A 13,102-nucleotide genomic window follows, 5' to 3' on the forward strand; every position below is an offset into this window, starting at 1 on the left:
TTTTTGTTGCTGATAAAATATTCCGGGGGTGAAACTCATTGGCAAATCACTCACAACAGAGGACAACACAGAGAGAGAAACATCCATTCCCTGAGCGGGATTCGAACCCGCAGTCAGGCACGTTAACCGCTCGATCACCTGTCCGACTGCATGAAAACCCAATCTTAAAATTAAAAGTTATGTACGGTTATTCGCTTTTAATTGTGATTATTGTTTATAAAATTCTCATTGAAATAGATAAAATAGTTTATGAGAATAAGCGGGACTCAATTCAATTTTAAACAATTCTTAACTGAGCCAGTAATTAATGTTTTCTTCCTCTAATAGCTGTTATTTAAAAAAAAAAAAAATAAACATTAATCTGTTTGAGTTATTTTTTNCGGTTATTCGCTTTTAATTGTGATTATTGTTTATAAAATTCTCATTGAAATAGATAAAATAGTTTATGAGAATAAGCGGGACTCAATTCAATTTTAAACAATTCCTTAAACTGTGCCAGTAATTAATGTTTTCTTCCTCTAAGTACTGTTATTTTTTTTAAAAAAAAAAACATTAATCTGTTTGAATTATTTTTTCTCCTTCTTCATGGCTTTTTCTAAACAATAAAAAAAAAATTCCCTTTTAAATCAAAAAAATTCAATTAAAGGGATTCGATGTGATTTTTTCGATTTTCTTTTTATAGTCAACTAGTTATTTTTATTCAGCTTAAAAGTTTTTATGTTTGAACCAAGAATATTGAGCTGGATTCCTGAAAACATCATCTTTTTGAGTTAATAGTATGGCATAGAGACTTGAAAGTCGTGTTTAAAATGAATGGATCCAAAAATAGTAAAAAGCAATTTGTGTTTTCCACTTTTAAAGATATTGCTTCGAATAAATCTTCGATGTATTGAGCTGAAATGTTCCACGGTTAATTTTGCGCTGAAACAGTTTCATGTCATTCATCAGTTTAATACCCTCTTTAAGAAAATACTGTTAAAATAAACCTTTAGAATGTTCGTTATTTATAATTTTTTTACTTTTTTAAATTTCCTTGTTAAAAATTTAGTATAAAGGTATACACATTAAGAGTAATCAATTAATATTTAAGTCAGAAATCAACACTATCGAAATATGTCAAGTTACTAATAAAGAACGCGGTTTAAAAAATGTCAAAGTCGCGGAGATTACTTGATTTTCATAGATTTTTTTTAATGTTCAAAATTGAATTCTTCTCTTTTTATTGGCAATCAATCAGCTTTTGATGGTCTTAATTCTCCCATCTTTAGATTTCGGTTGTGTTTTTGTTTTCTCCTAACTGAACAATTTATGATTCCTAATGTGCATAGAGTTTGTCCAAAGTAAGAACTCCCTTAGCCATTCGTCAGGACCTGTGGTGGTGACCATGGTAACGAGGTATAACTATTTCAAGTAGGGGTGTGGGGTCATTGTTTAGGTTGGGTTTAGCTCGAGCCGGAGGGAGAAAGAGAATATTTTTCTATTGTGTTAGCCCTAGAGTGAAGAGAAGCTACCCTCCCTGAAATGCGCCGTTCTTGTTTCCATAGCAGCAGACGGTCTCAGACTTTGTAACAGGAGGGAGTTCTTACCGTAGACAAACTATACTTTGCTTCATTTATGACTAGGATTGTAAAAACATATATTAAAAGTGGTGATTACGAAACACCATGTATTCATTTGGATCACGGGTAAATCACTAGATTAGTAACAAGCACCTTATGTCAGTTCTGAGAGTTCATAATAATGATCATCCCTAATTTATATTTTAAATCTTTAAGAGAACGTCGCTAAAAATACATTCATTAAGGTCTGAAAACTAATATTTTAATGAGAAAACAAAATAAAAATATTAAATTCTGTTAACCTTTTATAAGTCCGTGTGAAGTATACCTCATTAAAAATTTCTGATAGCTTCAGAAAAAACAGGGCTGTTTACATAAATGTGGGTGACAGTAAAGGTTTGCGTGGGGTCAAGAAGCCAACATTGGGAAAAAAATTATTTTTCGCGTTATGCGTTCTTTCATTTGAACACTTATCATCTAGTTTATTTGCGGTTATAAGCGTTGTATTTATAAATTCGGTTATTTTTTATAACAAATGTTGATGTTTATGGTCAATTTTTTGCAGAAGGTGTAATTTTTAAACCACCCCCCACTTTCACGTTAAAAAGTATCTTAAATCAACATAATTATTGGTAATAAGTTAAATAATTATCCTTTTATAAATCAATCTCAAATTGTTTTAGCATAACATTGCTAGAAAAAAATTACCCTATAAAGGGTTAAATCCTTATTAAGTAAGACGGGATCAAAACCCTTTTGAATGGCTGAAGAAACTGATAATTTATTTCAATAATCCTTTTTCAACTATTTTTCTAAATGTTTCAAATTTTAAAGATTTTTAATTTCTTTTTTAAAAAAAAATACTCACACAAAACGAGTAAAATATCATAATTATTTTTTTTTATTCAACGCAAAGTGAAAAAATAACATTACATTCAACATTTCAACAACAACGACGTATCACAGGTTTTGACTCATCTATCAAAATATACAAAAACCTCTCTGTGCAAAAGTTTTAAAATAAAAAGTTTTAAAAAAAATAATAAGTTCAACATATCTAAATGTGAAATTATTACAAAAGATTTCATTTTGATTTGTTAAATGAATGGAAGAAATTACATAAATAAAATAATGACAATGACATTACACAAATGACAGATGAATTAATAATGACATTAATTTGTGCTGCATATTTAAGTACCAAATTATTAACTGTTTTTCAGGTTCAGAGCATAACCTGAAATTGCAACACACCATTTAATTTATCCACATTTTAGTTTCAAACAATTTCCTGTCTATTTTTAAAACTAATTTAATTAAAAATTAATCGCTTTTGAAAAGTTTCAGCTACATAAGCATTGGTTAATATTTCACATTCTCGCAGTGATGCATTATTATTTATTGATGTTCTGATTCCGTTCAACGTTAACATCATTCTTCGATCGGGGATATTTTCGTATCGTGATCTGTAGCGCCAACTACAATCGCTAAGATGCCAAATAGATTTCAAACTTGCAAATTTTTTTAAAAAAGACTTGTAGATGTTTGCCCGGCGGTGCCTACGAGTTATACCTTTCAAGTTGGTCCCTTTCTGTGATGTTTTTTTTTTAGTTTCTTGCGGGCCACTGCCCGAAAGTTTCCAAGACTTGGCGGTTATTCTGCCACAGATTACGATACGGAAATCTCCCCCTTCGTTATAGTTATTAAATATATTTTTCTGCTATATAAAGAGTTTTGCTTATAACAGAAAAATATATTTAATAACAATAACGAGAATAATGTTAACGTTACAATGTTTGACTGGAATCAGAACATCAATAAATAGTACATCACTGCGCAGAACGCCATCTGTGAGAAGGAAAAATATTATTAACAAAGTATTAGAGAGAATTTATTGATATTTTGAAAAATATTATTATGTCGCAATAAACTGAATAAAATAAATAGTTGATGAAATTTAAAATTAAAAATATCTAAGTTTACAATTTTAAATGTTTTTTCTTTCCTTTTTATAACATATTTAATTATCACCATAATTGTACGTTAATTTATGCATTACGGAAAGAACAAAAACGTTATCTAAAAAATGATCTGTTTTTGCATCATTGTGCAAAAATGCATTTTTTAAATCGTAAATAATTTTTAGAATATTTAATGAAGTACATTTATGAAATATGTTTATAAACATTCATGCATTTTTATTAAAAAAAATACTTATAAAAGAAACATAGTAACTCAGGAAACAATTGAATAAATATAAGGAAAAAAAATCTATTGAACCAAACAGAAATCCTATTTTTTGTACCAATCTTACTCGAAATTTTCGGTCGAAATTTTCTTTTTTTAAATTCTCTATTTATGGTACTTTATATTATTTTTTTCAAAAGTAAAAATCCTTAGTAACAAATAATATTTATTCAATAAATAACGTAATTATGTTTCGTAAGAATATTAATAAAAATATTTTAGAAAAATATCACTCCCTGAAAAATATACCTAATTAAGAAATTTTTTTTTCAATTACTTAAAATATATTAATGTTGTATTAATAGTAATAAACTAAGTATGATAGATAAAATATTAATTTTACGAGCAAAAATTTTCATATTTTACCTAGTTCGACTTAAACATATATTTTAACAATTAAAGCATATTTTAAATTTAAATAAACTGTCGCATTATTTTTAAAATTCTGAATAAATGCATCATTTAGAACATGAAGAAATTTTTAACAATGGTTTATTTAATCAAAAAAAATAATAATTCAATTTTTTAATTAACTTTTTTCGTAATGCGAATATTTCAGTAATCCCTCATAGTTCCAGGAATTATGAAAAAATTATGGTTGCTTCAAATATTTTGCTACTTGGATTGAAGAAAAAATCATTTATTTGTATGTTGAGTTTTTTTTGGGGGAGGATAGATAATAGTTACAAAATAAATACATAAATTGCGCAACAACAACTTAATCTTAATTTTTGATTTTCTTACGGGCAGTTAAAATATTTTATTTCTAATTTAAGCTAATCAATTTCAAAAATGAGCACATAAAATTACTCATATTATAGTTTTAAGTAGTAAGTACATGCATAATAAAGCTGTTTATCTAAAAATTTAACTACATAAGCAATAAAAAAAACACATTAAAACATTTTTTTTTCTTTCATTTTCAATACGTTATTACAAAGAATATCAAAATTGACTATTTCATTGACTTGAAGCAAGATTCATACACAAAAAATAGATTTTTTAATTATGGACGCAACATTTTATTATATTTAATAATTCAAATAACTTACTTAAAAAGCATGGCACAGAAAATAAAAAAATCTATACACACAACTCATATCAATCACAACTCACTCATATAAATAAATGACCCGAACGGATTTGACTTCAAAATTCGGATATTCCAAGTTCAATTGATTACAAGACAGTTCGTCAACAAACAACGTTCGTGGAACTGATGGAAAAATAAAAAAACTCGATAAGTTCATTTAAAGCGCACAACGTTCGTAAAAAATAGTGTTTTTATATGTACGATGCTTGCCTGCATCTAACACAATGGAAAAGATACGTGGAAAAAGTCATGAAAAAAGAAACGAAGTATTTCTTTAGTCTCATCACAGAAATTTCTTTTTATCGTTTTCATCAGATGCCTGACTCAGCAATTCCTTCGTCATCTGGAAGAGAAGTGAAGAGAAGATGATTAATTATGATTATCACGTTCAAAATATATTTCATGCCATTTGAGCACTTTATTTTTGTAGCTTATTATGATGTTTAACTATTAGGCAAAACTTCATTTTTACTCTTTTTAAAACCTGACATCTTTAATTTTTAAATGTCGGTGGGACGGTATTTTCCCACCAATGATTTGTGCAACCATCTGCTGATAACTTCAAAAAATACAAAAAATACAAAAAAAAAAAATTTTTTTTTTGAGGGATTAGTTCACGCAAATGTAATGTGAATAACAGTAAAAGTTTGAGTTAGGTCAGAAAGATAGGCTAACACTGTAGAGCTATTTGCTCTTGTGTGTTATGCTTTAGTTCATGTTATTTCTCAGCGAGTTTAACAATTAGTAAAAAACGAAGAATTTAAAAACTTGGTATTTTATGAGCACAGAAGTTAAAATTTATTGCCAATTATTTACAGCAGGTAAAAGTTTGAAAATACAACCCTAACTTCCTACCAAAAAAATGGCTTTAAAAATCAAATTACTTCTCACGGACTCATTGAATTTCTTTTTTATAAATCAATTTCAAATCCAAAAATATTTTAATATGACATTGCTGTAAAATATTGGCTTATAAAGAGTTAATTATTCTTGAAAGTAATAAATGAAACTTGATTTCAAATAGAATTATCTTTAATCTAATACAAGCATATAGCTATCATAAATCAACAGGATATATTTATGATAAAATAAAGTTAAATTTCAAAGATGGGAGATATATGTTCATAGCAACCGAGATAGTTAACTATCAGTGTTTAAAGCTATATTCATTCGCAAATTTGCAATAAATTTATTTTTAAAATGTGAAGAAAAAAAAATACTGTCAGTGATTAAAAACAATTAAGGCTCCTATTACGCAATTTATAAAATCTTTTTTTCAGGTTTATTAGAATTTACAGAAACTCTTAAAGCTTCATTTAATATAAATTAGTTCATATATATTTATAGTTTCGAATTCAAAAATAAAAAATTTAAATTAGTACAGATTTGTGACAAAACAGATTTGCTCCATATCAAGTATAATTTTGTCATAACGTTTAGTTTAATATTAAAGTTACTAAATTATTTATCAAAAGTGAAAATTTTTTTCTGTTGAAAAGTTGTTGATTCACATTAATTTTCAATACATTGATTCAATTTACAATGTGGTTGATTCATATTGATATATAATGTGCTAATGCATATAAATTTTCAATGTGTTGTTTAACATTTTAATTTTCAATGTATTCATAAACATTTTAATTTATAATGGGTTAATTCATATTTATTTTCTATGTATTGATTCATATTAATTTTCAATGTATTGGCTCAACTTTTTATTTACAATGTGGTAATTCATATTGATATCTAGTAGTTTGATTCATATTTATTTCTGTGTATTCATTAACATTTTAATTTGCAATTAGATAATTTATATTAATTTTCCCTAAATTGATTCTTATTGATATGCTATGTACTGATTCATTATTCATTTAAAATGATTATTATTTGTGATTATGGTGCTAGAAGAGCATAAATTGCTTTTTTATTCAAGTTTTTGGGCATTATGTTATAGATTTTACAAAGTTAAAATGGATTTTAGTTAAACAAATCTATAAAAGGCAAACCAACAATTTAAGTTTAAATATTTCATTAGCTGAAAAACTAAATATAATATGAATTCAGGATATATTTTTCAAAAACTGTTTGCAAATTTAAAAAAAAACGTTATAAAATAAATAATATAAAAACTGAGCAACGTTGTTCAGATTTAAGCTTATATGTAGACTTACACAATAAGGTAATTTATAAAACATATAGTTTGAATGCAAGCAAGAGCATATAAATACATCAAAAAAAATAAGTAAAAAATTTTAAAAAATTTATAAAATACAAAAGTTAGTAATTTATAACCTCATTCGAAAAACATGCACATGCTGTTTTTTACATGAATATTATACAAACACATTTTACATGCGTCAACATTCAGTTCTAAGCCGTGTCTTATCTCTGTTTATGCAAGGAAATAAATAATCAAAATAACTATACAAAGACAAAAGAAATATATTTTTTACAAAATAAATACAAATTTGGGGGTGACCGGGGTACGAATCCCGACTTTGGCTGACCATGCAAATTATCCTCTCACCGACCATAATGTTGACATAGTTACCTTACAAAGTTTTTTTTTGTTAAGATAACAGAGTTTGTCTGTTGAAATAACAGAACTTATCTGCTTAAAAAACAGGCTCCCGTTCTTAAATAACAGTATTTTTCTGAAAAATAAACGATTTTATACTGGCACAACAGCAGACTTTTTTTTCTGTAAATTTAACTGATTTTTTTACAGTGTTTAAATCCATTGTTCAAAAAGTAATTTGTGACCTTTATTAAACACATAATTTTAAGGATTCTAAATTAGTTCTTCAACTGATAGTGGGTTCAAGTTTTAAACAAAACAGAGTGAACTATAAAAATTGATCAAAAGACAGTGGTTTTAAGCACCGATGAAAGGAGAAGGGATTCCATTGTAAAGATAGTGGATTCAAGTTTTAAACAAAGTAGTGTGAATAATAAATATTGAACAAATAACAGTGGTTTGAAGCCGCGATTAAAGGAGAGCGATTATAGAACACTCTGAGCTCGTCTTTTAAACGTGAGTAACAAAATGGGAAATAAATTCTTATGGTATGTATTTGACAAAAATTTTTTACGTTATAAAACTGTCAATGTTGCTTGAAAGTATTACAAAAACAGTTGTAAGAAAAGAATGAAGAAAACAATTTAACAAAATAATTGTTAGATGAATTCACCGTATAGCTATTAACCCCTTCCTTCTCGCTCCCGTGAAATTTCCGGGCTTGAGTGTTCAGTAGTGACGAGCCAATAAGAATTAAACTAATTCATTTTTTTTTGGCTCGGAAAACATCTTATTTCTCATTTTACACACCAGATGGCAGTACCAGGATATCTTTTAGGTAATTGTAGATAGTTAGTTTATTTTGAACTAGATGTCAGCACTAATCAAATACGCGTATTTGGCAAAATAGTCACTTTTATGATCGTTTTCTTGAAAATTAACAGATCGTTAAGGGGTTAAAGGTTAAAAATGAAATAAAAAATCATGCAACCACTTAAAGCAGGCAAACATGAAGACATAATCTTTCATTTAGGAGGAATCATGCTTTGGCTAATCCGTGAATATTTACCAGTATGGAAGATGACAAATAATTTGTATGGCAGTCTCTACATTACAAAGAAACCTTCCAACTACAAAATATCTCAGTCTTTTTTCACTGCATTTCCATTGGGCAGAGCTATGGAATGTTTGAAAGAAGATGGAAGCGATCCTTTTATTTGAAGCAAAATAGATAAGAAAAGAAATAATTCAGTTTTGTTTCATTCACAGTCGAGCTCTATTAATTTTTAAATAGCTCTTCATTTTAATTTACTTCAAATATTTTAGTCGACTTTTTTAAAAATATATATCAAAACTCAATTGTGTTTCTGATTTATATTTACAAAACCTAACCTTCCTAAATTTTTCTTAGTAATTTTAAATCTTGGAAAACAATAAATATACAGTAAATTATTTGACTAATTTTTGTATTAAAGAATTGTGTACATTCATTGTTTTAAATATTTAACTTTTGCAAAATTGCATTTTTAAAAAAGAAGATTTTATGAAAAGATTTTTTAACAAAGAAGATTTTATAGGAAATGATATTTTTAAAAAGAAGATTTTATGAAAAGATTTTTTAAAAAGAAGATTTTATATGAAAAGTTTTTTTAAAAAGAAGATTTTATATGAAAAGATTTTTTAAAAAGAAGATTTTATGAAAAGATTTCTTAAAAAGAAGATTTTATAAGAAAAGATATTTTAAAAAGATTTTATGAAAGATTTTTTTTAAAAAGAAGATTTACCAGATTTTATGTTTCTGAAATTAAATGGGAAACAATCTAAGGTTTAAAATTTTATAGTGTAACAAAAATAACATATGTATTGCAGTATTTGATGTATGCACCTATTCACAAGACATAAGGTATTCAATATCAATTGATTCAAATAGTGTACTTGGAATTAAAACCTTTTGAAAATGTTACTGAAAATAAAAATGGGATTGTTTGAAAATGCTTTTAAAATCCCAACCGGTATAATCTAAGTTAATTATTATTTTAGGAAAAAATACAAAAAAGAAATTACAGCTCCTGATAAAACTACATCAAAGTAGTTTAATATCGATACACGTAAATAATTGACGTGTAATTTATCAAAACAAATCAGTTAATATCGTTTTTTTTCTCCTACATAAAAGGATATATTTTTTTAAACTTTGCTTAAGTAATATGGAATATTTTTAGTGAATTTCCAAAATATTAGATTTGGGCATAGTATTATATTACACAGTGCAATGCACTCGCCTGCTAACAATCTTAGGTAGGGAACATTTTTAAATTGCAGTTGCTGAACCCTTGACTGCACACTTTTTAAAAGTGAATAATAATAATTATTGTCATATGCAGAATTTCTCAAGAAAAATACAAGATGGAAAAAAAAGCGCAGACATTTTTTTTTTTTTTTGCACTTTGCAAATCTGTGTGTACAATATTATTAGGCAGATTTTGCAAATTTAAGTTATCTTCCGAATTCTCCCGTACGATTTTGAGTAAATGCGTATGAGCACTCGAAGTGCGCATGCGTCAATTCTGGTTAAATGTACATGAGCCCGTGAAAAAAAAATATCAAACTTACGTATGCAGAAATAAGAGAATTCGCAAAAATCGGTAAGTTAAAAACGCTAACGTAGTAAAATATCGTTTTAACTTCCACAACAAAATCATAACAAACATTTACAATGGGCGTAGACGATCTTTTCGTTCAACCAATTGTTGTAATGTCGCATAATTCATTTCTAAATTTCATCAATATATTTCTTGAAATTCGCATTCTATGTCCATGTTTTAAGTTTTAAGTTTGGCTTTAACACAAAACAACATTTAACAGATGTAAACCACATGCTTGTAGCTCTGTCTTTATAGCGTTAATTGCGCCAGCATAACGTAAAGATACGTAGCATCTAAACTAAACACGAGCACAGTTGCGTAGTTGATTTAAATCTTACGTACGGAACATACGTAAGCTAACGTAAAAGTGCGAAATCTCCCTAAGAATTAAATGATTCCCAATGTTAATGTAAACAATAGAATCTTTTCGATAATAAGCACTAAATCATCAAAAATCAATTAAAAACCCGAAGTATAAGAAATGAAATACCTAAAGCTTCAAATTGCTATGATAAACAATTTTGTTCAGGACAGCAATTATGTCTCTTACCGAAATGGTAGTAAGCCTCTAACTGACGTAAAGAAGCTACACGCGGCGAAACAGCATGTCCTTCAACGTTTAAACTAGCACAGAATGGCGGTCAATTCTTGTTGCAGATTCTTCTGCAGATGTGCAAATCAGTTTTCAATGTTAAATTATGGAGGACAGCGACGAAAATCCAATTTGATCTTTGCTTTATAGATATGCAGACAGTGAAAGGTTAAGACTTTTAGCAAAAAGAATTCAGGGATTTTAGAAGAAACAGTCTTGACGTTTAGTGGAACAATTTAGAAAAGTATTCGAGTCTTAGCAATACAATGAATTATATATTGCTCCGATTAGAAATATTAATTTCACTAAGCCATCAGTACAATTTCCACTCTCGTAAAATGCTAGAAATGCAATAACAAATAATTATTGAAACTTACCATCGTACCCTTGATTATCGTGCGCTTCGGGCCTACCAAGCTCTAAAAATTCTTCTTTCTTTTCTAGAACACATTGTAAACATTGATGAACACATATGTATTGTTGCTGAAAAGAAAAAGATAAATCGTTATGGCAGTTGGGAAAAAAAACTTTGCTGTCAACTTCAGACCATCGAGAACGACATAGATTACATTCAAGCAATGCAAAAATTTAAACATTTAAACAATGCAGAAATATACATTTCATTTCACTGTTAATATTTTTTTGCATTTCTATTTTTACTTTTCTAGTTTGAAATTCCAATTTATTTTTCTCTCAATTTTTAAATCTTTTTATTAATAATAACGGCAGGCACTGAACTTTCGTTCTTCGCCTTAAAAGATGCCGGAAGTGTTGCTCATTTATTGTTACCCAGTTGCTCATTTATTTTCAAATCTATGCATATGAAGCGAGCATTCAGAGAAAACGTGTCCTTTTTTTTTAGTTTTCAACTTAATCAATTAATTTCACAAAAATTATAATTAAATGCACATTAAGTTTTTAACTAAAATTTACCATTTTTTTTAAAGATAATCTAATAATGAAAACGATGATTACTCCGAATGTTCGACATTCTTTTGTCAAATGTAACTTGATTTTTATTATGTCACTTATGTTATAACTTCAATTGTAATTAGTATTTACAGCTGAATTTCTCTAATTAATGCTTTATTCCCAAATTAGTAATTAGTGACTCGAACTTATAACTTACTGAGAACAAAAAGTCTAAATTAAAATCTTTAAATTATGTATGAAAAACAGGTATATGTACATTAAATAAACATACTGAATGCTTTTTGTATAATTAAAGACCCTGCTTCAATTAATAATTTCCTAATAATGCTCATCTTTCTACATCAGTTTTAGCAAAGAATATCACTAATGAATAAATTGAACAGAACTAACTACAAATTCGTTGATTCATTACGCAACTATTTCAATATGACGTTAGAGATATAAATCGAGTATCTTAATTGATGAAATGGGCATTTTCATCATTATATTGACTAAGAAGCAATTTGATAAAAGCAAATCGCCCATCTTGTTTTTTGTAGGTAAAGACAAAAAATAAATTCTTGAGGAAATATATAGTTACAAATATTGTTGGGTTCTTCATACTCTGTTAAAATTTCCATTCTAAAATTACGGTAAAATCACCGCCAGCAGTCTGTCCATCTGATTAAATGTAAAGTTTACGGTTAAAAACATTTTTTTTCCCATCACGGGTTTGAAACCGTTTTCAATTGGTATTGTTAAAAAACGTGAATACAAAACTATCCAATTTCGTAACCATTTAGAATTAACATGATTTCAAAACCATAAAAATGAAATTTAACTGAACTTTGGCTGTTTTTTCGCAAGGTAATGGATATCAAAGTTAAGTAGTGGTTGAGTTGTGTTTTTTCGCATGAACCACGGAATGTGACTCAATATGAGCTCTGTGGTCACGTCATCTATGATAGCTTCATAATTGATAGTTCGTATTCTAAAAGTACAAGGTTACCAATTGAAGAGGGCAGAACACTGGAAACTCCTCATTTTAAGATTAATGGTTTTTACCGCTAAAATTGTCTTTACAATACAGTACCGTAATTTTACAGATTTTTTTCTCTCCGTGTTGCTTCAATAAAAACAGCTGAATGTTGATTAGATGGATAAGGTCATGACTGATAAGATGGTGTACCATTTAATCAAGAGAACTTACCTCATTTTGTACCATCCATACTCTTTCTTTGCGCATTTCAGAAACAATACCAAAAATATCTACATAGTCATGTTTCTGAATGTGCTGTAGCACCCTGTCTAATGCTATGAAGGTACCGGATCGTCCTACACCAGCGCTATATTAGAAAGAAAAAAATTTCTCGGTAAATTAATTTAGGTATGAAAATTACACGAAACTGCTATCTGCACAAATTTAATAACCATTAACCATAAATACCTAACGAAGCAATAGGTCGTTTTATATACACTGGTGTAAGGAATTAAGAGAATTTTTAGACTTGGACGATTATCTCTAGAACTACTGCA

The 13,102-nt window shown here is 27.9% G+C and overlaps 1 protein-coding gene across 3 annotated transcripts; it reads right to left on the bottom strand.

Annotated features, from left to right (window-relative positions):
• Positions 1-2,442: 2,442 nt before the first annotated feature.
• LOC107448266 (tyrosine-protein phosphatase 10D) lies at positions 2,443-12,912 on the bottom strand (the record flags this gene model as incomplete). 3 transcript variants are annotated; one of them, XR_011637907.1, is given in 4 exon segments in its annotated part: positions 2,443-5,242; positions 8,487-8,594; positions 11,032-11,137; positions 12,777-12,912. XR_011637907.1 is itself a non-coding variant. In XM_071186414.1 (3 exon segments), coding segments are annotated over 3 exon segments (274 nt in total), but the record flags the coding sequence as incomplete, so codon positions are not given.
• Positions 12,913-13,102: the final 190 nt, after the last annotated feature.

This window comes from Parasteatoda tepidariorum, chromosome 10 (assembly GCF_043381705.1).
Source record: "Parasteatoda tepidariorum isolate YZ-2023 chromosome 10, CAS_Ptep_4.0, whole genome shotgun sequence".
Lineage (NCBI taxonomy): Eukaryota > Metazoa > Arthropoda > Arachnida > Araneae > Theridiidae > Parasteatoda > Parasteatoda tepidariorum.